At 42.1% G+C, this 26,291-nt stretch overlaps 1 protein-coding gene across 1 annotated transcript in view; it reads left to right on the forward strand.

Annotated features, from left to right (window-relative positions):
* Window positions 1-87: 87 nt before the first annotated feature.
* si:dkey-91m11.5 (PH_BCR_vertebrate and RhoGAP_Bcr domain-containing protein) overlaps window positions 88-26,291 on the forward strand; it is a 33,434-nt gene continuing 7,230 nt past the window's right edge. The window contains exons 1-14 of the mRNA XM_044364409.1: window positions 88-2,940; window positions 17,054-17,235; window positions 18,685-18,789; window positions 19,786-19,971; window positions 20,984-21,091; window positions 21,321-21,381; window positions 21,487-21,539; window positions 21,643-21,783; window positions 24,369-24,490; window positions 24,868-25,033; window positions 25,261-25,380; window positions 25,533-25,608; window positions 25,712-25,816; window positions 25,914-25,988. Of these exons, the coding sequence (XP_044220344.1) occupies window positions 1,569-2,940; window positions 17,054-17,235; window positions 18,685-18,789; window positions 19,786-19,971; window positions 20,984-21,091; window positions 21,321-21,381; window positions 21,487-21,539; window positions 21,643-21,783; window positions 24,369-24,490; window positions 24,868-25,033; window positions 25,261-25,380; window positions 25,533-25,608; window positions 25,712-25,816; window positions 25,914-25,988 (2,872 nt within the window). The 5' untranslated portion in view covers window positions 88-1,568. The remainder of the gene's footprint in view (window positions 2,941-17,053; window positions 17,236-18,684; window positions 18,790-19,785; window positions 19,972-20,983; window positions 21,092-21,320; window positions 21,382-21,486; window positions 21,540-21,642; window positions 21,784-24,368; window positions 24,491-24,867; window positions 25,034-25,260; window positions 25,381-25,532; window positions 25,609-25,711; window positions 25,817-25,913; window positions 25,989-26,291) is intronic.

A 26,291-nucleotide genomic window follows, 5' to 3' on the forward strand; every position in this document is an offset into this window, starting at 1 on the left:
AAGTAGATTTGGCAGCCCGTTCAAGAGAGGTTTGATGCGCTAAATCTACGCAAGTTGCCTTTTCGCCTTATTTCGACCAACAGACGATAAAAAAAATCGATGAATAGCATACCCCAATGTTTAAATAAATTAAATAAATGCGGACTAAAATAAATACCATTGACCTGCCGTTACTTGTGATAAGGATCATGTCACATAGCGCATATTCCGTTCAAACATGTGGTAATTGAAATAATATAATATTTTCGGCATTTGAATATGATTTCCCCCGAATTCGAACATCTTAAGAAAAAAACTTCCAGCAATTAAAAAAAACAAAAAAAAAAAACTTAAGTTCATTAATTAAGTTCATTATGGCTAAACGCCGAAAATGTGACTGTAAACAACACACATGAAGTAACCCTCTGGGCCCTCTGTAAATGCCAGGTAAACGTTTTTAGGCAACAATGAAACAAATATCCTATGATTTAGCCTATAAATTTCAACATTAATACATACAGACAATACCTAGAATTTGAAATACTGCATTTTACTGCGTACAAAGCCATGTGAAGTCACCATTGCATTTTCTTCAGGAGATACATCCCGTTGTACTTGAACGCACCGCCCTGTTTGTCTGAACTTTTGAACCGTCAGATGGCGATATTTTCATACTGCACGGCTGGAAGTTGCAACACAATGGACTTCGGTAGGATTAATCAGAGTTTTCAGAACAAAACTGAAAGGCAAGTGTGCAGTGTCAGAGAGATAATGTTTAGCGTTAAAGTGGGACAGGGAAAAAGATTAGCTGGTTTCTTATAGGGGGTAAAAATCCAGGGTGAATTTAATTGCCAACAAAGGGTTGTTTAGAAAGTCGGGACCTCGGTTTTCTTCATCCACCTGGACTGTAACAGCCTGAAGACAACACCTCCTGCAAATAACCTCGTGTTCATCACGCCGTGGGACATTTTCTTCCTTTAACGTGTCAATTTATCTCCTATATCAGACCATATGTTTACTTCCATATCGCCATGTAACATATCCTTGGGATCACATATGCGTATGATTTTCCCTTATGCCGTCACATATTCTACCTGGAAACTCTGTTTTTATTAGAAACGCTGTTTTTGACGAATCATCATCATTTTTGAGGGATTTTAGAGTGTGATCCTAAATCACATCCATGTAGCCCCTCCTCCACTTACTGCTGCTGACGACGAGCCAAAAGACCTGCGAGTCAGTCTGACACCAAACACAGAGGAAGGCAGAGGATCTCCAGAGAATAGACGAGCAATAGCAGGGATCAAGTGCAACAACAAGGATAACCTCGCATTTCTCGGACTTTGGCAGAAGCAGTAAAGAGACTGGAGCAGTGATCTTGCCTCTGCAGGACTTTATCCCTGTGTTTGTGAGTAAAGACTGTGGACTAAACAGGTTTTCTTTCCTATAAAGTGGAGCCTTCCTTAATCTGCAGAACGCTTTTCCTTCACTTCTAATAGCACTATGGAAGCTTTAATAAGTTATAGACAGTTGAGTTCAGTTCATGCTTTAGAAATGTATGTTTGTGTTGTTAGTTGATTGAATAGTACATGTCAGTGATAACAATGGTTGAACCGGTGGGGTTTGTAGAGGCATGGAGAGCCCAGTTCCCTGAGTCTGATCCCCCTTCCATGGACCTGAACTCTTTGGGGGACATTGAACAAGAACTGGACAAATGCAAGTCATCTATCAGGCACTTGGAGAAGGAAGTAAACAAGGAGCGCTTTCGGATGATCTACCTGCAGACTCTGCTCGCGAAGGAGAGGAAGTCTTATGACGGGCAGCGATGGGGATTTAAAAGGATGCCCCAGATGAGTGACGGGGATCTGACTGGTGGCCCAGACAGCCAGAGGTCCCACACAGATGAGGCATCAGTGGAAGAGCAGCAGAGGGGGCTTGGCAAGCCAGAGAGGTGTAAACCACATCCGGAAGGAGAAGTGGATGGGTCATCTCCGGCCAAACAGAAGGGTGGGGTGTCACCAGTCCGCCCAGACTCAGAGATTCCTGATCTCCCAGTGGGCACGGGCTCAGTGGCAGCGCTGAGATCCAACTTTGAGCGCATCAGGAGAGCCAATTCTCACACGGCTGGAGACGGCAGAGGGTTGTCAGTGATGGGCGGTCAGGAGAAACCCTTCTATGTGAATATGGAGTACCATTACGAGAGAGGGCTGGTCAGAGTCAACGACAGGGAGGTCTCAGACAAGATCAGCACCCTTGGCTGTCAGGCCATGCAGATGGAGCGCAAGAGGTCCCTGCACTCCCTGCCGGGGAACCTGTCAGCCGCCATGGGGGACATAAACAAGGCTGTTCAGAGAGGCAGATCCACTGAGGGCAACTACAGCTACAACGGGTCGTATGATGAAGCTGAGGTCAACCCTCACTTCCTGAAAGACAGCGTGATCCGTTCCACTGGGGGAAAGCCTGAGCGACAGTCAACGGAGTGCCAGCCTTACACTAGTGTGTATGTTGGGGGGATGATGGCGGATGGGGACACTCGAGTTATCCACATTAGGGACCACAGCATCGAGGAGGACGCACACCTCACTTGGCCGAGGCGCTCCTACTCTCCCGGCAGCTTTGATGATGTCGGAGGAGGCTACACACCGGACTGCAGCTCCAACGAGAACTTAACATCCAGTGAGGAGGACTTCTCCTCTGGCCAGTCCAGCCACGTGTCTCCCAGTCCCACCACCTATCAGATGTACAGGGAGAAGAGCCGCTCACCCTCCCAGCACTCCCAGCAGTCCTTTGACAGCAGCAGCCCACCCACACCTCTGTCTCAGAAGCGTTTGAAGCAGCAGATGATGGTGTCTGAGGCCTCCATCATCGGAGTCCGAAAAACGGGCCAGATCTGGCCCGGTGACGGGGACTCCACCACGTCCAGCAGGACCTCTCATGACAACAGTGTTCAAGGAGATCTGGGTAGGTCTGCAAGGCACACTGCATAACACAGATGTCCTTCAACTCTTTTTCATGTGCAGGATTAAAAAGTGTTTTGATGGGTAGAGATTTGAAGATAAAGCACTAAAAAGCACATTAAAGGCCCTCTCTAATCACTGTCTGAAAGATGTCTGTGCTCGCCCTGGCTGGCTTTGATCCAGAATAAGGCACTGATGTGTAAAATGCACCCACAGTCTCTTTAAATGTTGACCTGATACACTAAATCCATCCTAAAGTGTTTTCTGGACCAGGATTATTATGTACTTTACTCTTTAACACATGTTTTATTGTCATTTTCTTGGATTTCTACAAGTTTACTTGAGGAGAACTATTATGAGTGAAGTGGCCTACAACAAAATAGGCCTGGTTTGATAAAATTTATCTTCTGGTCACGTTAATGAGAATTATTTTCTCTCCTCACAGCCTGTTAATGAATGTTAACTCTTTCCATTAAGCATGATTATCCTGTGCACAACACAACTCATGAAATACATGTTCTAAACAGGTTTTTGCCAGGTTAGGACCTGTAAAAAGTAAAGCTTCCATCAAGGGGGTTAAACTGACGTGATGCACCTTACAAACACTGATCTTTAACAGTAACCCAGTGGTTGTGCAGCTCCTTTGAGCAGTGTTTTCTTTACCCTTTGTGAGCAGGCCTGCCCTCTCTTTTTCGCCCCCCTCTGCTCTTTGCACTCTCACAGAGATGCTCTGACTGAGACAGGGGCTGCCCCCAGGCTTCCCAGTCGCTCGGCCCTGTCCACCCTGAGTGTTTTCGTGTCAGCTCACATCAGTGTTGTTGTCCTTGGTGCCAAGTAATTAACTTAAAGGGGTTTGTCTAGCGTGATAAATTTAGGGAGGCTCTTTGTTACGGAAAAAGCCCTGACAACTCACTCAAAAAAGAGGATCGAGGGGCTTAATGTGTGTCACGCGGCTTCCAATCGAAACGCCTGCCATCAGTGTTTCCTGTTGTTATGTGTGAGCACAATAGGAGAATCACTCATTGTGAAAGAGTATTGACATGTTAACAATATAACAATGCTAAGTGGGATAAGGAGAGTGGTCTAGGCAACTTGGTAATGCCAAGGACAGAAGAAGAAGCGGGAGCGAGTGTTTCTTTGCGAGAACGTTTGTCAAAGTGAAGGACACACAAGGACACGTATTGTTGCCAGTTTGTAACGCAGCAGAGTTGAGGCCAAATGTTCAGCAAAAAGGGATTGGGATACAGAGCCTGTATTAGGATTGCAGCTGGAAATTGTCTGCTTCTACCCCCCCCCCCCCCCCCCCCCCCCAAAAAAAAAGTGTTATCCACTGTGTGGGTCAGATTAAGCAGATGTGCAGAATAGTGTGTTGTTATATAAGGTGATCCAGTCCAAAGCTCTTTGACACAAAGCATGTGACAAACAAGCAGATATTCTGTGTGTGATCAGCATGAAGTGTAAGCTAGCACGCTGCTCGGATGACTGAAATGTCCAAATCCATTCGATCTGGGTCTGTGTTATTCCACTGTGCCATTTGTCACTCAGTACAGCAGTTTTTTTGGTCAGTTTTTCGGTGTTTTTTTTTATGCTCAAAGCTGCTGCTTCTATTCATAGTGGGGAAAAATAATGAAGAGCAAATGCATCACAAATTGTGCAAATGAATGAATTTGCAACATGCCACAGAAAAAAACTAAAGGAAAACTCTGCTTTCACTTGTGCGATGCCCACTAAATGCCCATGTCTTTCAAAGTCATGCCCCCATTCTGTAATGCAGGTTTTCTGTTATTAAATCCGTTATAAATTTGTAGTCTCTAAGCCCAAAACATCACTATGACATCATCCAGGGGGGATTATTCTCAGTAAGACATGTTAATGCAAGGTCCACTTACTAGCTTTTTCTGGAGCTTCCAGATGCATCTCAGTAGTTTGCTCAGTTGACATGGAGATGAAGACTGATGAAGACCACTGATGTGAAGACTGTGAAGATTTTGTATTTGTAAAATTACTGTTTCCAAATTCAAGACTGAACTTTCACGCTCATTGCACAGCTGTTTTCACAGGCTGAATAGTACTTCCTGTGAGTGTAAACAGACCTTTTTGTGTAAAATCAGTGTTCCCCTCTTTAAGCGAGACTATTTATTTATTTATCTGCTTTAATTGTAGGGGGTCATGTATAGTTTTAAACATAAATGTTACCATTTGATGTACTGTAATACTGTACCAGAGTTAGCCTACAGCTCAATTTCATCTGCAGTCCCTTCGGCAGGTCAGAGTTACATACAGTAGCAAATCAAACACACACACACACACACACACAATCAATGTCAACTAGAAATGACAAATGTATGCTTGACAAATTAAAAGCAAGATTCTTTGTGTACATGAGAAGAACAAGAGATGTAAAGTAGAGTCAGTGGTCACAGAGCTGAGTAGCTTTTAACAGACTTTTAAATTTGGTTTTAAACGTACTGATGGAGCTGCAGCTCTTCACATCGTCAGATTCCACTGAATTGTGGTTTTCACAGAGAATGCTGACTGTCTGAATGCAGTGCAATGAAATGGTACAGTACAGCGTCTTATAGATCATATTCTTGTGGATTTTATAGAGTTCACTGAACAAAAATACACAAAGTTACACAATGGAGGAATTGGAATCATTGCACATTTGCAAACTTTAGATAGATGCTGTGAAACAGACATTTCTGAGTGTGTTTGCTGACTCTTCTGTGCCTGTTTCTGCTACACAATGTTGAAGCGTTTATGTCTTATTTATAGCTTGAATGTACATCATCCTGTTTGACACATACTGTGAGAAAACACCATGTTGCCGAGCCTGAAGTGTAGCTTTTGTCCAGAGGAGACTTGTTGCTGACATAAAGGCGCAGCTGTTTCATGTGGACCTTGATTTGTGGATTACCAGAAGTCTGGATTTATTTTCTGATGTTGCAATAACATTACTGTGCACGTTGCTGGATTAGGCCTCAGGCAGGGAGTTGGTTTGAGGCAAGTTTTTGCAATAAACTGCTCTTTATTGTGGTTAGTGACTTTTAGGGAGTAGTTGGAAAGGTTTTTTGTTTGTTTTTTTTTGCATTCATCATACAGCACTGCGTCATTCACTACAATCTATTAAATGGTCCTAATAAAGCTAACTTAATCTCAACTCTGTTGTATAAAAACTTTGTGCTCCAGTTAGCTGAGCATTGTGTAACTATTATACAAAGCTTCATAAGAAGTACAGTACAATACACACTCTATGTCAGAGGTTATACCTAAATTGGACTTTCTGAACTCTTGGATTTGGTGTATATTTGTGTTCTGCAACCTGTCATGGGATATGTGAGTGCTTCAGTGGACAGAATTGACGTGGTCCCAGCTGCTGTCGTGTGTGAGGGTTTAATGTCTGGCATGGTGGCAGTCTGTCTGTGCCTGGGAAAAATGACTGACTTACCATTAGAAACACCTACTAACCACCACAAACAAACCCGTAATTGTATTGCCACTACTCTGCTGCATGGCTCCATGTAATCCTAGTGAAATGGCCAGTCTAAAACTGACACATCTCAAGGGGCTTTTTTCTATGAATAGAAGAATGAGTGTTGTCTCCTTGTTTCTGGTTATCTAGGCCAATTGTCAAGCCTGGCTGTGAATAGAGCTGCTGATTAGCTGTGGGTCTTTAAGGAGGCCAGCTCTCTGATGGGTCTATTTTGCCATAATTAATTATCATCATGACACTGACATGCCTGTGGCAACAGCTTTCTGTTGTGGCTGGAGAGGGGTCCGGTGTGTATACTGTCTCTTGGTTAATGTATTACAGTGAGAGGACATAGAGGAGAAGGTCGGCCAAAAGGGAAATAATAAATCTCCCATTACCTTAATCATAATCCCTCTGCAAAAATCAGCAGATTATGTTTTAGGATGCATTAAGCAGAGCCTGCCTCAGCCAGGGTATGGCACACTTTCTGTAGGTAGACAGGTCTGTTTGGGATGGTTGTGACATTAATAGAAAGTGTCTGTCTGAAAGGTGATGAAGTCTGTCTGAATGTCTTGGCCTCAGTCCAGAGGTTGGCACTCCTTGCTGCCTCAGCAGGAGACAGAACTGGTCCACACTCTTTGCTAATTGCAGACTCATGAATATTTGAGGTCCCATAAGGAAGCCCAGACAGGCCTATCATTGTACCTGGATATCAACATGAGGTTTAGTGGTCAAGGAAGCTAAAGAATTCAGCCTCTCCCTTTCCTAGAGTAAATGTAAGCCTACAAGAGGAAGTGCTGGCAGCTCTCGAGGGCAGCCAAGTGTGTGTGTGTGTGTGTGTGTGTGTGTGTGTGTAAGTAAGACACCTGTTCTTCTGTGCAGTGTACGGGGTAAAGTGGTCAAAAGCTGGCAGGCCATCACTACACCAGGCCAGCTGCTCTCACAGTAAAAGCCATGAATAGCCTTTTTGTTCCTCCCTATCAGAAAACAGAACAAAATCACTTGTTTAGAAACTATGCAGGACTGTTCATGTTGGATCTTCCAATTAGCTCCTCCATTCACATACTAACATACACTGTCCTGTAGATAAACCTTAATAGAAAAAACATCTTTGGCATGTTTATGAGCCTGCAGGCCTCCCCCGGATCAGTTATCCTCCCTCGTGCTTGGCCTCAGCCCCTCTGGTCCTGCAGTCTCAGCTCCCCTCCCTGGTCCCACTCAAAGGGCCCTCTGTGCTGCTGGCTGGCAGGCCAAGTGTTTATGGAATGTCTCAGCTGCTTGTGGGGTGTGGAGGGAAACGGCTAATGAAATGTTAAGTGTTGCATGAGTTCACCTCTCTCACAACAAGGCTGACCCGCAGAGCTTGTTGTGTCACAGAGTTTGTTTTAGACAAATGTTCTCTCTGGTCAATGTGAGGAAAGTCAATGTCCTAATTACAAGCAGAGGCAAACACTAAATTCCTAAAAAAAAAAAATGTTGTTGTAAACCATTATAAATGTCCTTTGGAAGTTTAGTGATGTACTTTAACATTGAGGAACTTCCAGAACACAGATTGAAACAAGAATGGTCCAAATTGAAGCAGCAGAGGCCAAGATATCCAGACTTTTGTCCCTAGTTCTGGTTAGTCCCCCAAAAACACTGGATCCTACATTTCCCACAATGCATAGTGTCCTTTTTATTAGACCCCCTTTTCCTGGCCCATGTCTTTCAAACTCAACAGCCCCAGTTTTTAAGTGAACCTTTCTGTTGTAAATTAGTAGTCTCCAAGCCCAAGACGATTTAACCCTGATTACATCACTATGACATCATCAGTGGTTACTTTCTCAGATAAGATGAAGCTTCTCCATAGTTTGTACAGCTTGACAAAAAAAAAAATTAACTCAAGATCCACTCAAGATCCTCTCAAACTCCACATCCCCAATTTGTAACACATACTTTTTGTTAAAAAAAATGACTCGTTGACATCATCAGGTTTTTTTTTTCAGACTTCACAAAGCTTCTCCAGACACACAGAGGACATCAACAGAAATCAAATACATTTCTAAATCTGTCATTATTTGATATGTTCAGTGTGGAGCCTACACACCGTTAGCTTTAACCAACTTGTTAAATGTGAACATGTGCTGTATGTTTCTGGGCAGATTACGACTGAGCCAATCACATTAAAGCACATCAGGTGAGGTCTGTTCACTAATATTTAATTATATTCAGACATGCAAATGAATATTTGATCATACCTGGAGGTCACTGTGATGTTTCATGAGTATAATCACTGTCAGCAGTTATGATTATGTTCACTGTAAAACTACTGAGAGTGTTGGCTAAAGAGAGGCCAGACTCCAGTATGAATAATATGCTTTTCAAAGTATTGAGATCAGAATAATTAATTTGTTTTGACCAAATAAAACTAAACAGCTACTGTGCCATATTAGACATGCTGTACTTCCTACTGGTTATGTGTCAATAAATCTGTGTGTAGCCAATGTGTGCATGTGCTCCATTGTTTCCGTTTATTATCACAGACTGAAACAATTATTGGACTTTGATTCTTGCTGTTATGCAGCACATTACAAGCAGTAGCCGGACCACCCGCAGCTATTTCGACATACACTGATTTGTAGGTGTGCTGGGCTGGGCAGCCCAGTTCTGACTGACACAGTTCAATGACTGGCACTAATTTAAGGCTGCCCTACAACAGATCAAAGGCACGTGCTGGTGGGCCTCACTGCCTCCACTGGTTATGTGGTTTAAAGGGCTTCCTGCTCCAGCAGACACTTCAGGTGGCCCATGATGTGATGATGATGTGTTGGCTAACATTTTTACGATTTGCTAAAACACACAGCCAGTGTCTATATTCACCATAACAGATGCCCTAGTTATAGTACCGAGGTTAAAGGAGGTTAAATTCACTACTCTTGGGGAGTACTACACAGCTTGTGAGAACAGTTGTATATAATGTGTCCTGTGGCTCTGGGAATGCTTTGTCATTTCTGAGAAAATTACTCAAGTGACATCACATGAGTAATCTCAGGATGGGCTTGGAGACTATGGAATGGATTGCCTCAAAATTACAAAGTACAGACATTCATGGTCTCCAGAAGAGGAATCCTAATGAATTTGGTGATCCCCTCATTTGTGGAGCCACTATGAGGTTCACATTTATGGTTTTGCATGAAATATCTCGACAACTATCGGATTAATCTCCATGAAGTGTGGTACACACATTTGCATCTGCAGGTCCAAAATTCTGTCCAATACTTTGGTTTATGACCAATTACCTGGAAAATTAATTGACGTTCCCATCAACCTCATCTGTACTTTGTGTTTAGTGCTAATTAGCAGATATTAGCATGCTAACATGGTAAGCATTACACCTGCTAAACATCAGCATATTAGCATTGTTATTGTGACCAAGTTAGCAGGCTGATATTAGCATTTATCTCAAAGCATCACTGTGCCTCCCTGTACAGCCTCTCAGAGCAGAGCAGCCAGTGTGGCTGTAAACTGTTTGTTAGGAAGAAGAAAAACAACCCATGTGGTGATAACATGAAGAAGTGAGTGCCACTTCACTAATCATCCATACACGGTCTGTGGTGAGTCCCTCCTCAGTAGTGGTGGGATTCAAGTAGACTCTTTGTAGTCTGAAGACCTAAATGTCATCATTGAGACAGTGTGAAGTGCATTACAGATAAATCAATCTAGATTTTGCTTCTTGCCATATAGTGAGGAAAACTACAAGGGCCACAGGCCAGGGTCACTCACATCCAGCATCTGATAAGCCATCGTCCTTCAACCAGTTCCCCTCTATTTGCTCTCCCTGCCACTGCTGTTTCCCCAGTGACCACACAGTCAGGAGGAGCATCCATTTGCTGGAGCCATAAAGTGGTGCTGAGCTTTTAACAGCATCTCACATTGGCATTTTCTGCTGCTTTTTGAAAAGGTGCAACTTTTCTGCCCAGATCTATATAACCATTAGAGAGGCGACAGAAAGGCTGTCCTTCTTTGTACCTTTTTTTCCTCTGTGCTAAATTATAGATGCTTTAATCTCAATTCCAGCACTTTCTGAGCTGGATCGATCGACACATTTGCTTTGTGGTGTTTATTTTTGGGAGTTTGCGATCTAAGGCCTTGTTCACACCTGACAATAACATGCGTCTTGGGTGATCCAATCACAAGTGTATAGCTCTAAGTATGTCAGTTCACACCTGGCATTAGAATGCGTCTCCACATGTGTCTCGAGGGACCACTTGTGATCGGATCTCACTCCTCCGCTCTATATACAATTAAATATGTGACCTGCATAATTTCTGTCCATCCACGAGAATCTATTTTGCCTGTTGTTGTGGCTTCTTCTTGTTTTGCACTTTGATATGATGTCGTTGGCGCACGAATGACTGCATACTTCCACTTACGCAGAGGACTTCAGTTGAGTAGGCGGTCCTTTAATGTGGCCCAGGACACATTTGTGTACACACGGCTAAAAGAATGTGGCCATATGCAGCCCAGACCACCTCTAAATGTGGTCTGAGCAATCGGATCTCAATGTGATCTCCATGCATCTTGGGTGCATCCACACATGTACTTTAGAGCTGTCCAGTTGTGATCAGATCACCCAAGACGCATTTTAACACCAGGTGTGAACAGGGCCCAAGTTCTCTACACCAACTGGTCTTTGTGTATGGTCAATATGCGCACAATGGGGAGTGGGTTCTGATCTTTTTGCTTTGTCAGAGCATTACAAGCAGGAATGTGACCCCCCTGAGTTATTTAAACACACTGATCAGTGATCAGTCAGTGCACTGGGCTGTGCCTTTTCCCAGTGGTAATATGGTGAATTATGGATGCTACTATTCTAGTTCCAGCTTTTTCTGAGCTGGATCAATAGATCTGTTTGCGCTTTGTTGTTTATTTCTGGTAATTCCCCCCATTAGTCACATAGAATTGACATTTTATTTGTGGTACATTTGACCAGTCCAGATAGGTCAAAGCCTGTCTCTGATTTCAAAGTCCTCTTTTGGGTTGTTTCCAGAACAACGTTGAGTTCACTTAAACGCAGAGGATCCCTGAGGCAAAGTTGGATACTGTACGTTGGTCTCCTGTGCAGTGAAATAACACCACATGATTATTCCTGTGGTAGTGAATCTCTGATTCTGTAAAACTCTCGGCTGCACATCTGTCACTCCCTCTGCCTGTTTATCGTAGCATAGTTCATCTCTATGGATTAGGATTAAGGGTTTGAATGTGTCTTTGCTTTGTCATCAATAGGACATCCAGCATGCCCCCTGCATTAAACTGCTACAGTGGTCCTCTGAACATGGCTCTTGTTTACATGCTGCAGGAAGGAAAAGTGTTTCGTGATGACTAATTATTCTCCAGGAGATGGGAGAGCTAGGAGCCAGTTGTTTGGCCGTGTCCTTATATATCCTTGAGTTCTATTTTTAGGCGGCGTGTTCAGGAGTGCAGTGTGGGAAAGTCAAACACACTGTGTATTGTGCATTAATAGCTGATTCCAACAAAAATCTTTGTTTTTTTAATGATTTGCAGTAATCTGACATTTATGAGACCGTGGCTCGTAGAAATACAGTCAAATGAAATTCTTGAAAAACACAGAATTACAGAGTTCAGAGACAGTCCAAAGCAAAATCTGCTTCCCTCTGATCCACAGCTCTGTAAGGCTCACAACCGCAGCTGTTGGGCTCAGCAATCTTATGTAATGTCATTAGAATGTATTTATTACAGCTCTATTGCACAGTTGAAACCATTTTAAGCTGCTGCTAGCTGGGTATGGCACAGTGAGGACACAAGTGCCAGGATTGCTTTGTCACTCTCAAACTGTGTGATATTTTGTGTTAAGCCAAATGATCAGTTACTCAGATACTGCAGAGTGGAAACAAGGAAATAATATTGTTTCTTCACTGTGATCTCTGATGTGTATCTTACAGTATCAAAACTTTGTCACCTGTTATAGAGCGTTATTTCTTCTCTTAAATTGACTGAGTAAGTAAGCAAATGGAGCACTGACTGTTATCACCCAGTTTTAGCTTATCATAGATATATTTGTATTGGAAAGTAACAAAAAATGGGAGCTATTAAAGGCCAAAGATGTTCTGAAACTTTGAAAAGTTTTCAATATGTTGACAGAAATAATGGTTGTTTATTCCTGTACCTTTGATTGCACAGACAGAAACAAAAGAGCACTAGTAAACAGTGGACAGATGACAAAACAGTATCTCCCTCAAGGTCCATTTTGTAGCTTTTGTGGAGCTTTCAATCATATCACATGATTCTCCTCAGCAGACATTTTTTTCCCAAGCACTTTAAGCCAGTGGTTCTCAAAGTGGGGTCTGGGGATGTGGTCTAATTTGTGTCAGGTTATGGGTCCTTAACATGAGAAAGTTTGAGAACCACTGCTTTAAGGACCTCTTGAACATATTGGTTCATTATTGACTTCATTGGTTCATTATGGAAATAACAGTTGACAAAACAATCTAACCTCTAGGTCCATTTAGTAGGTGTTCTGGAGCTTTCAGTCATATCATATCATAAGTTAATACATAAATGAAATTAATCATTAGTTAGTCCTCGGTGATAGGCTATTTTAACTATCAAAAATTAATTAAATGTTCATAGAACAGGCTCGCCAAGTGCACACACAATTTAATATTTATTATAAGTTAGTGTAGTTTAATATAGTTTGGTTGTATAAGCTGCTTTGTTATATATGTTGCAGTTGTGTTGTTAGTAGTTATTATTGACACTGTTTCCTACTCAGTGCGTCTCTTGGTCACAACTGTTTGATAACCACATTTAAGGGTTTTTATCTATTTTGTGTTTATGTTAAAAAGAAGCTGCAACACATAATCTGAAATCACTGGTATTGTCCTCAAACATCCTTTATTGGTCAAGCTCCACCCATACATGAGTTTTGCAGGTAGTTTGTGGTTTCATTGTAAAAGAGCAGTCTCTTTAGGTTTATTTGTTCAGCCCTTTTTAAGAAAGGTTACAAACAGTTTCACAATCAGGACAAACAAAAGACAAGAAAAACAAATGACACAGAGAAGAACAGTGGAGAAGAATCAAGCAAGAAGAGCAGGGCCTTAAGAAAAAGTGTAAAAATAGTTAAATAAACTTGCATTTGAGTTACAATGGAAATTGCATCTGCATTTATGTGTAAATGTATACAATACAAGAAAGTGTTGAGGCTCTGTAAAGGCTTTTAAATGCATGAATGCATGTAAACATGACAGCCATGACTGTACATGAACGTGTGTGTTAGAAGTGGGAGAGGGGGCTGTTTGTGAAAAGATGACCTTGTGCCGAAAGCCTGTTTCCGCTCTGAAGCAGATGAATTGCTGAATTTTCCGGACAGAACTGCCTGGACACTTCCTCAGTAGCGGTCCTTGTGATCACTGGAACAACGCCTTTTACTGAGGATCTATTGTGATGTCTACTTTCTCACACTGCCACAGCCAAACAAGTCCTGTGCTTTTAAAAATGTCCCTATAAAAGGCATAAATGGTTTGGTATTTAAGACTTGAGAATGCATTTTAAATCCTCCTCCTTACTTCTTGTGTTTTTAAGCTCTGACTGTTTTTTTTCCCCTTGAAGGAGATAGTTTGTAGCTCTGAGGCCGCTGCCCCGAGAGAGGATGTTATTCATCCAGTGCTGGGGCTGATGTACAATCTCACTGGAACACAGAGTGGCCTTTCACATTCCCCTGTGCTCTGAAGCTGTTTGGCCTGCAGTAGTCTCTTCCCCGAGCAGTCAATACAGCTCTCTCCCTCTCTGCTGGGCTCAGTGTGTTTGTTTGAGTCCTTTGTCATGGCCTCTGTGGATGTCATCCTGTCAAAGCGCCTGTCTTCCAGGCCTCTCCAGGGTGACTCGGCTTTATACGCCTCCGGGTTTCCGGAATCCTCTCTTTCCTGTTTTCAAGCTGAGGTGAACCACTTTTCTAGCCTCTCCTTAACATACCTGGCTGCAGATTGCTAGACTTCTTTATTGTTTATTGCTGCTGCTCAAGATCGCTACTCTGCACCTTGCGGCTGTCACATCCTTGACGACAATGATGATGATAATAATGATAAGTGCTGGTGAGTCAGGGGTGGCTGACAGTTATTACAGGGTGCAGAGCAAGTTGATCCTCATCTTCAGGGTGTCCAAGCTGTTTGAAATCACAGGGCACAACATGTATTTTTGACTTGTTACACTTGTCTTTCTGGCACATGCTCACTGCCAGCATGATGTCAAACATGGGTTTCAAGTACCAGAATATAGGCTTCTGACAAACATTTTTCATGCCTGTTTCACTGATTTTCCGGAAGAACTCGGCTGCTGTCTGAGCTTTGAGACCTCTGTGGGTAGCAGACACACAAAATGAATATTATACCTGGTTACAGCAGTGCCTTTCACGTTCTCTGTGATCCTGAAAAAACTCAGCCGAAGTATTGCACAACAAGGCTGGCATGAGCAGAGCGTGTGTGTTGCCCCTGCTATTTCCCAGGCTTATCCACTCGCCTGGCACCATCCTTCGGTGGCTGGCACAGGCTGTGTGGGAGATTTGTGTAGGTCACAGGTTTATGAAGGTTAAAATAGGATTTGATATGAAGACAAATGGCAGTAAAATACAGAATGTTGCTTAGAGTTTTCTTTTTACTGAAAATGCTGGTTGTATTGGCTGCTGTTAGACATGCTTGTCATCTTTCAGGCTGTATTTTCATGACTTTTTTATTAAATGTCAGGCTTAACATACACAGAATGGACAAATTCATGACTGGATTAATGCACTAGGACGGCCTGGGGTAAAAATGAGGTAGGGCCCTCATTTTATACAGTGAGGTCAAGTTTCAAAAAATGGTCTCACTACATTGAAATGGCTATTGTGAGGACATCATCACAAATGAATACAATTGGGCTCACTGACTCCACAAGAGTCTCAGCTATCCAATTATACCCAATTTATGCAATTCCAAGACTGTATAGGGACTCCAGTATGCAGAAATATTCAAATACACCATTTTTAGAATAGGTGAAAATAACACATTTATACTGCATGCAAAAAACTGCATGGTTTTTGCCTCAAACTGCATTAGATTAGCATAGTGGACATGTTTGTAAAGGGGAGACTCATGGGTACCCATAGAACCCATTTCCATTCAGATATCTTGAGGTGAGAGGTCAAGGGACCCCTTTGAAAATGGCAACACCAGTTTTTCCCTCTCCAAAATTCAGCCTAACTTTCGAGCATTATTTAGCCCCCTTCCTGACAAGCACGTGCATGACATGGTACCAATATGATACCAGAATCTTCACTCTAGCTTTAAAACTTAGCCTGCTACAGCCTCTGAAAGACAGTAATGTAGGCTGAAGAGGCTGGTGTCCTTGTGGAGTTTAAGAGGTTTAAGCAGCATTAATAGATTTTTAGGGGCATTTGAACAAGCTGTAAATCCAACATTTACATATCATCACCATATAAAGTTGTTGTGGCAAAAATGTTAGCTAACAGTTGCCTTTTTAGATACTATATGTAGCAGACACAGGACTTAAGCATGTATTTGGACTTGTGTTTCTAGCCACCCAATTAATATAAGTCCAATATTCAGTCTACTTTTAGCTCTGTTTTGGTTTTCGACAAACTCCTGATGGAAATGTCTGGTTCTTTAGCTGCTAAATGCTGCTTTGTGTTCAGCAGCTAGTCACTAACTTTGTCTGCCATTTGGTGCTGGGCAGGGAGCACACAGTTGGTATCATAGCATATTCACTGAAAACAGCTGTCGGCTCTTGCTGGAAACACTGCTGATCAGAGCGGTGAGAGTGAACTAAAATAGTAAAGTTGCGAAAAGTTGTAAAACAAAAACAATGAACTGAAAGACACTAAAATACTCAGTGTGGCTGAGAAGGACTGCAGAGTTGGGTGATAATTTTCTGTGGATACTTCAGTATGAGTAATTCCTTTTACATATTACACAGTCATTTCATCCACGGTTAAAATAACAAATATTGATAGGTGCAGGTTTAAGGTCATCATTTTAGTTGATATTGTGATTTACTGATGCATAATCCCAAAGCAGTTCATGAAAACACTGTGGCATCTTGAAACCTTCTTATACCAGTTTCTGAATAGCTTTGTTAGTACTACCCACTTTAACCTCTTAAACTTGACCGATCTTGTGTGTCAGTCATTATAAAGTCAAAATGTACAGCCTCAGATTGTCTAATAGAGATCCTAAAGTTTCCAAAGATACCAAATACTGTTTTTGTGGAAATTAGTATAAAAAGTCGCACAATGTTGCCATGAAAAACACTGAATCTTAGGTTTGAATTTTTCGCTCAGGGTAAACATCATATACAGTAGCTTTAATGGAGAAGTGGAACATGCTGATACAGAATATGTGTATAGTCCACACTGTCTGACACTGACACAATGATTTTAATATCCTCACTACTAAAGTGAGAAAAGGGGAAACTGTAGGTTAAGAAGTTAATCATTTGACCTGCTATTCGATCTTGATTGAGTATTAGATTACCAACAGAAACTAATGTGACAGTTTGCAACATTCCCCATGATGACGCTTTGCATTTACTACATGATTTAATATCTTAATGACACCATGTGATCCCTTGTCCTTTGTTTGACTGTTTCTCACAGAGGCTCCCTACAATGAGGCCCCTTCGTCATATGGTTATGACCTGGAGCATTCAGAAGAGCACCAGCCCCGCCACGACCCTTTATCCTTCACTGGATCTCCTTCCTCCTCGCCGCGGCTACGTTCCAAGAGCCGGTGCAGCCGAGACACCCAGTCGTCTGGCTCCCTGGAGTCCACGCTGTCGGTAATGTTACTCGGTCAACTCCCACCACAGTCTGACACGTTAACTGTGTAGCTCAGCTCGCAGTGCTGCTGCTCTCTCCTTCGTCTTTCACTGGCTGTGCTGTGCACTGGCCAGTTCATTGTCCTCTGCTGTCCTCTCTGACATTGTTTCTTTTAATACTTTGTATTAAAGTAACAAGTCAATCCCGACTTTCTTCTTTATTTTATAAATCTAAGGAAGATTGCTTGTTAAAGCCTATAAGGTAATTTCAGATCATTATTTAATAAAAACCAAGTTACATTTTATCCCTTAATGTAATTATTTTAAATAAATTGCACTAAAGTTTACAAGACTTCTCACTTTAGTCCCATGACAGTCTTTGTCAGTGTTTTACAAAAATACTTTAACATTTCCTAGAACCCTGTGCTTCCTGTTATATAAAGATATTGCAAATCTACTCCACATAATCTGCATAAAAGTGATAAACATGCTGGAGACACTTTGGTATTCTAAAATTTGTATTTTTGTTGTTGTTAACACCAGAAAAACAGCTTTCCCTTCATGATTAATGCCATTGTGCGGCCAGTCTTCTCAGCCGTGGTCCTGATTTTTTAGTGATTAGACAATTTTTTTAGAATTAATATTGTAAAACCAGTTCCCTCTGTCACTTAATTATGCCAATAACAAATGCTAGAACTTTTAAAGAGGTCAATTTGACTAGACTTTTTATGGTCTTAATTCTCCTAGGAAATCAAATGTGGGCAGGGAGAGCAAATAAGAAAAAGTGCCCTTCAGCAAGGCAGTCAAATAGCTGAAGCATCCAGAGGCCAACAATGAAATACACAGAGTGCATCATACAGCACCCAGATGGGAATGCTTTTTAGTATGAAGCAGGGCGTAGACCATACATGCTCAGCAAACACACTGTGGGCAAACAGATGTTAAAAAGAGACTCAGCTCCCCTCCCCCTCTGCTCTGTTCCTGTCCTATCTGTGGTATTCTTACTCTCTGATGTGTACACTTAGTGATCTTCAAAGTCTAAACTATGGTGGAGGGTGGAGGGGCTCACTCACCATACAGCTTTTTTTAATCTAGCTAATATAATGGCAGAGTTTGGCGTAGTCTTCTTACTGACATGATAGCCCGCATCAGGATGACTGATGCCTTTGACCTGTATGGAATAACAACTCCTGACCTAGAAACACATTTGTCTTCCTTAAGATGCTAGGAGTCTCTGGCAGAGGCCCCTTGGAATCTTAAACTCCTACAGAGTTTAATCAAATCTGGTCCATCCTTAATCCCACAACAACAATATCTGTAGCCAGGGGTTTGCAGAGGTGTGTGGGCGGTTTATTAAACATCAAACCCATTTACAGCTTACATACCTGTCAACATGAGCCTGGGTGTATCTGAGAATGTGTTCCCTTTATGTTTGCCAATAGTGTTCTCTCTCCATCATCTTTGTACCAGGTGGAGCTGGATCAGGAAAAGGGGCTGGAGATGAGAAAGTGGGTTCTGTCAGGAATCCTGGCCAGTGAGGAGACCTATCTCAGCCACCTGGAGGCACTTTTGATTGTATGTGTAACTTATGACACACACAATGTTTCTGAGTCGGTTGCAACCCTTAGTGTAGACCAAACAAGATGTTGATGTTTGAAATTAGTTTACAACATTGACTGCTGATACAGCTAGCATTTTCAGGTTTATTTTCTTTGAAATGCTGTCGCTGAGTGTTGTATGTATTCCTTTTTAGAGCAAGACTATAAAACTAACTAACTTCTTCCTCTTACAAATGAGAAGGTGAATTCATTAGCAATACATCACACACTTTGTAGTTTCCAATGCAGTCAAGCTTGTTTCAGCAACATCACCTAAATCAAGCATCACTTTAGAAACTGCTACTCCTACCACTAGACTCCGTATCAAGTGAGACTGCTGTATATGACTTTTTGAAACAAGAAATAACACATTGTTCCTCTTACAAATGAAAAGTCGAGTTCATATGTGAGAAAGTATATCCAATACTCAATTTAAAACACTCTGGGTTTTGTGGTTTCAGCCACTTACTAGCTTATGTTAGCGAATGTTAGCTGATGTTATCAAACTTTTGACAGATATGGCTGTGTAAGTTACTGACATTACCAAGTCAGTTCAATTACTTTGTGGCTCCTCTCTGCGAGTGCTACTCTTACTACATTTTAGCATTTAGCTTGATCCTGTAATCACTACTTGTGGTCCCAGTTACCACTGCTCAGTGAGAGTGAGGCTGGCTTTTACTTGTTACATGTGCACACAAATACTGTTCTTTTTTTTTAAAAGTTAAATAATCTTCTAATGGGGTGAGACTGTTGTTTTGATACAATGCAATTTAGCTTGTTTCAGCAGATCTCATAAAACCTAAATAACTGTCATTTGACTCTCGTGTAGTTTGTGACAAAATCTTTTCTATGAAGACACTGTCAGGTTTTCTATTGTTTTATAACAATTGATTTGAATTCTGAAGATGAGTCTTTAGGGCTTTTTGAATATTTTTCATGCAGTAAATGTTTGCTACTATGCTTGTTTATAAAGCCCATGAAGCCTCTGAGGGCCGCAGCCACAACCTCCCAACCGATGCTGACCATCCAACAGATAGAAACAATCTTCTTCAAGGTGCCAGAGCTCCATGAGATCCACAAAGACTTCTATGATGCTCTGCTGCCCCGAGTCCAGGACTGGAGCCACCAGCAGTGTGTGGGTGACCTCTTCCAGAAACTGGTACGCTGATATTAATTTAGGTTTTGTAAAGCTTAAGGTGAATATGTAAAGCTTAAGGAAAACATGTCACGTCAAGTTGTTGAGGTTACTCAACAAAAACCTGTTTTTCTGCTTCTTTCGGACTAACCTGAACTTAGCAGATAACAGTTAGCCAACAAAGTAAACAAGGAGGTCTGGGAGCAGCACCAAGAACTAAGCATCTGATGGACTGATATGAGTGAAATGTTGCAACACTTGTTTGACTGTAACACAAAACACGTGTTTAACTGCAGTATGAGTGTTAAATTACCACATAAAAAGTTGCAATGTGCAGCTGTATTGTTACAAATAGTATGTTCATCATTTTTGAGCATATCAGTAAAGTGACTTTTAATGATAGCTAAGTGAGGTACATCTGTTTATTCAGTTGATTTAAATTCTCCTTTGAATAAGAAGATCAAACATCAAATGGCACGGAACCTCGCTGCATTAAATGATGGTTTCTGATCAAACAGACCACCATTCATCAAGTCAGTAACTTTCAGAAACTAATTATAGCACTCCTGAAATGTCATGCCTTGATCATCAATGATTTTTAAAGAGGGGAGACTTTCAGTGGAAAAAGGTGGGTTTCTTTGGCTGTTAATAATGCTCAGTGAATCTTTCAGCGCACATGTGAGTAGACTGCCTGGAGTCATCTCCCGGCCAGATAAAAGCCTTGCTTCACCACATGACAGGCAGTAAAAGTGAACAAAACGCTCCATAGGAGGTCGCTGAATAAGAGCTACCTCAGTGTTTGCTCTTTGTAAAAGATGGAAAACACATACAGTACATGCATGGATTTATGCGAAGACACGTGAGCGAATACTGAATCACACCCAGTTGCATGAATTCTTTCTGTATCACTATTATGGCAAGTCACGCCTGAGCACAACATGCACCGACACAACAACATACCCAGTGGCAATCATGGAACAAAATCTATCTTCTATTACAGAATAAATCTAATCTGTACTCTACTCGTGCCCTATAGGCCAGCCAGCTCGGAGTGTACCGGGCCTTCGTGGATAACTATAAGGTTGCTGTGGAGACGGCAGACAAGTGCTGCCAGGCAAACGCACAGTTTGCAGAGATATCTGAGGTATGTAATCACGCTACGCACAGCGGGACTGCAGCAGGCGAGTGTTTGATGTTGTACAGCTGCCCGGGACAAGTGATGACAGGGCAGTTTCATCAGTCTTCACAGCGCAAAGAGCCGCGCGGCTCTTTACAGTGGTGTTGATTGTTTTAATTGCACTGTGGGGCAGTTGCTCGGATTTAAAGAGGGTATTTTTTTCTCACCATTCCCTCTTGTGTTATCTTCCTGCCAGAATCTTAAGGTCAAAAGCACAAAGGACTGCAAAGACCAATTGGCTAAAAATTCACTGGAAAGTGAGTACTGAGTGAAATGAATGGCCAGCCTCCACGTTAATCAATATTGCTATAAGTAGTTGAGCTGTGACTAGGCCTGTTGATCTGACTCTTCCTCCTCCACAGCTCTTCTCTACAAACCTGTGGACAGAGTGACGCGGAGCACGCTTGTTCTGCATGTAAGTCGATCTGCCTAATAATAATAATATTGAGCCTCATCTTGTCTGCATGTAGAGTGTTTTCATTGGGGATTCAATTTGTCATCATTTTTTTCTATTTTAGGACTTACTAAAGCACACGCCCTCCAGCCACCCAGACTATCCGCTGTTACAGGACGCCCTGCGCATCTCCCAGAATTTCTTGTCCAGTATTAACGAAGAGATCACCCCACGCAGGCAGTCCATGACGGTTAAGAAGGGAGAGGTCAGTGTGGCAGGCTGAGTGACTGCATCACCTCGGGGTCACTAATAACTTTGTGACCCTAGCTGGATAAATCCACTTCTTTCAAATAACTTCAAAATGTGCTCAGGGCTACAGAGCACCTGACGCCCATAAAGTTTGTCTTAAATAAATCAATCAAGTTCCCAAACTGCCAGCTGGTGCATTTTTTTGGTTTACAAGTCCTTGTAGTGAGACATAAAGTTGATATCAAACACAGGATTTGCTGGTTATTCACCAACATGTGTGTTGTGACAATTGAATTAGATTGAATTCAGCCTATGTTTTTGTAGTCATTATTTTGGGTTCACTAACATTAGAGGAGAAGTACAACTTGTTCCTTTTGTGGAGAACTTGTTCCCTTTGCCAAGAAGAAATTCAGTGGTTTGAATGGTGTGGTGGCACAAACAGCGAGGCCTAGCACCACCACACTGAATCCCGTTCCTGCTTTTATGTGCTTTTATATTTGGCTTCACTTTCTTCCAGACATTTTTGTGCTCTGCTATAGTAACTCTTGGGCACAACATGATTTTGTTATTCAGACAGCTTTTAGGAGAATTGAGCTTGTTTTCTGGCCTCATGAAGGAACTAGAGGAAAAGTCAGGGAGTCGCCATCATTTGGATTCATTGTCTAGATACCATAAATGTCTGTTTAAAATTGTATGCCAGTCCAGTAGTAGATGTTTAGATATTTCACTGGATAAGGGAACATTTCTACCTGCTGGTCATGCTAAAAGAAGAGTCACCAATCACCAAAGTCAGTAGGATTCATCCTCTGGGCTGATATTTCACTCAGGACTAAAGTGGTGGACCCACTGACAGACGGGCATTGCCATTCATAGGGATGCATGGCTAGTGTGGTTAAAAATTAAACAGGGAATTGGGTCTCATGTTGTGGCTTAATATGTAACTAAAGTTCTTGATTGACAGGACACTTGATTATATTGACTTAAGATTTACATTTTGTCACAAAAATGAACACACTGAAGATATTTTTGAACACTTTCTCTCTCAGACAGCAGCTTTGTGGAATTCAGGATCATATCTTCCCTTGTAGTTTCCGTCATATTTTGACTGTTGACAGTAAAAGCTTAGAGCAATAGTGTCTGGAAACTGCAATAAAACCGGAGTGTGAGTCATGTTGCTGCTGAGTCATCTCAGCCTGTCTGCAGGAGTCGGGAAGGAAGTGGAGCGTAGAGGAAGCTCGTGACAAAGCAGTGCAAACACTGGAGGAAAGGGGCTCGGTGTCGCAAACCAGGAAAACTTGTCGATTACCTCTGAGCTCACTCCCATCCTTCCCTGCCGGCCTGTCAACTCTGCTTCCCAGAAATGACCCACAGCACGTCTTATCAACTGTCTAACCAGCCTTTTGCACTGGGTGTGTACAGACTTACCCGTGCTTCCTGACCCCAATGTCCCCCCCTATAGCACGCATCTCAGGGCTCTGATTCAGATGACCTAACCAAGAACTTCCTCTCTTTTTTCTGGGAACTGGCCCTGCCCACCAGGGTGGGATATTAAATCAAAGAACATTCTTTTGTATATTTTCTTGGAAATTTGAATTCCCACAAATGAGATTGACAGATAACAATCAAAGTTTAAAATACGAATTTGTTGTTGTACGTGATCAGCTCTCCACTAAATTTGCACCCATTGTTGATGTTTTACACCATGAACACCTGTAATCACCACTAGCATTTAAAGCCACTGGTTTGTTCAGCTTCACCTCTTGTGCACGCCTCGGTGCTTAATGTCTCATTACAGTGCACTTATAAAAAACAAAGCAGATTCCAGTGTCAGTGAGGGCAGTTAACAGCTCTTGTTTTTCCATTGGATTATTGAGCAGTTGTGGTCATGTTTGTGTCAGAAAACAATAAGCGGATGTAATCCTGTCACCTCTTTTTGAAACCAGGACAGGCACTGGACATGTTTGAGTGCCTCGCAGACACGCCTGTAACCAATCAGCTGTCTGAAGCGCAGTGTGCAGAAAAAAGCATAGGAAAGCCACGCTGCAGGGATTTCCTTGTTTTTGTCATTCTATAGTCGGGGTGGTGTGGTGAAGTCTCACATGGGCAGTGTCACTGTAAACAGATTCCACCAGTGGGTCAAAAGGCAGAGGGCACATTCGATGCACACTGCTGCAGAAAGAGCTTGTGTCATCACATCTGACTCTTACCCGACTAACAGCGCTGAAATTAAGATCCATCACAGAAAAGACTCAGATCACCAGAGGCTGAAAATGAGTGTGAATGCATCATTACTTCCATGTGAGCTCCACTGGTGGTTAAAGGGAACATATTGTATACAGTCATTGATTTGGTCACATGATAAATGATTTACTGGTTTATTTTGTTTACTTCTGCAATGAGAGTGGGAAGTATTTATCCTCACAGCAACACTGTAATTACAGGCGTCAGCACAAAATCATGATTTATTTTAAACTAATTGTTATTTTAGGCATCAATTTAAATGTTATTATTAGATTTTATACTGTAATTTTAGCAGTTCTCGGTATTGCAGCTACAGTATTTGCTTTTGTAATGATGTGATTTCTGGTTTCCTGTTGGCAGAACCGTCAGCTTCTGAGGGATCGCTTTATGGTGGAGCTGGTTGAAGGTTCCAGGAAACTCCGTCACGTCTTCCTCTTCACCGACCTGCTGCTCTGTACCAAGCTGAAGAAGCAGGCTGCAGGGTGAGTGCGGGTCAGCGTCCAGCCGGACATTAGAGATACAGGCGTATGACCTGGAAAATGGTTCATGTCTCTGTGCTGTTGGGGAATGTAAAGTCACTCCGCCCAGGCAGACATTCAGCTTGTTGACATAAATTCCGCTTTGCTCAAAGTAGACTTGTGGTTTTTCAATGTGACCAACTAGTGCTTATAGTTTGCTATTCTTTTATGTCTCTATTATTTTTTTGGGGGGGGGGTTGCAGGCTTGTGGTTAATCTTGCCTCTGTTGTTCCAACAAACAATTATGGTGAAACAGCAGGACATCATGACAAATATCTGGAGAGGGAAATTAGAAAACAAAACAAATAATGTCCTAATATGTGCATCTTGTCCTCCAATAGGAAAGGGCAACAGTATGACTGTAAGTGGTACATCCCACTTGCTGACCTGACCTTCCAGACCATCGAGGATTGTGAATCCACCCCCATCCCTCTGGTCCAGGACGAGGAGATCGATGCCATGAAGATCAAAATCTCCCAGATCAAGAACGAGATCCAAAGAGAGAAGGTGAGGAGACACACACCCACAGAAACACAAAATACAAGGAAAACATAACAATATTTAACATATATTAGTTTATTAGTGATGTGTAGGAACTGCATCACTAAGGAACTGCAATGATGGCTTCATACCAAAGTCTGAACATAAACTAAAATAAAATGAGGAACCTAAAAATTAGCACGAGATCACAAAGTGATCTAGACAGTATTAACCCTGTTACTGTTTGTCTTAAGAGAACCACCAAAGGACCCAAGGTGATTGAGCGATTGAGGAAGAAGTTATCAGAGCAGGAGTCTCTGCTGCTCCTCATGTCACCCAACATGGCGTTCAGAGTTGCCAACAGAAACGGCAAGGTGGGTCACATGTGTTTATATGGATGACAGATTTTACCTTTTTGAATGTTTTATGCAAAGTACAACTCATTTAGGTTTCTGCTGCCCTCTGCTGTTGACCATGAAATTACAGAATGTGCCCATAATCAAATATATCTCCTAATGTCTTTCAGGGCTTCACATTTCTAATCTCCTCTGACTATGAGCGTGCAGAGTGGAGGGAGATTATTCGTGAGCAGCAGAAGAAGTGTGAGTTTGCTTTGTGCTATTATAAAATATGATGGCAGTATTATCATAAAAGCTATAGTGTCATTTTTGTGTGACTTGCATTTACCTTGACTGTGTCCTGCAGGTTTTAAAAGCTTCTCTCTGACTTCTGTGGAGCTGCAGATGCTCACTAACTCATGTGTGAAGCTCCAGACTGTTCACACTATCCCAATGACCATGAATAAAGAAGGTAAGGTTCATGTTGTATCATATATTTAAGAGTTTAATTAATCTACAGTTTTGTATTTTTATCTGAACCTGTATAATCTGAACTCTTTCGTCCACAGATGATGAATCTTCTGGTTTGTATGGCTTCCTGAACGTCATTGTCCACTCTGCATCGGGGCTCAAACAGAGCTTGAGTAAGTGGCTTCTTCTACTGTTTTTGACTAGAAATCATACTTGAGATAACTCTAGAGGTTGCACATGGTGTCACATCATGCTCCGTGTCAGAGTCTGTTGTGCCCGCTCCACTCTCACTCTCTCTCTCTCTCTCTCTCTCTCTGCGCGGCTGTCAGCTGGGAGGGCAGCTGCAGGGGAACAAGTGGGATTAGTCAGGAACACTGTGTACAAGCCGCCTCAAATATGTCTTTGGCTTCTCAAATCACTGCCTGCTTACACTCCACTTTTTAATCTTATGACAAACAATAATAACTGGCATGTTT

The sequence above is a fragment of the Thunnus albacares genome, chromosome 2, assembly GCF_914725855.1.
Source record: "Thunnus albacares chromosome 2, fThuAlb1.1, whole genome shotgun sequence".
NCBI lineage: Eukaryota > Metazoa > Chordata > Actinopteri > Scombriformes > Scombridae > Thunnus > Thunnus albacares.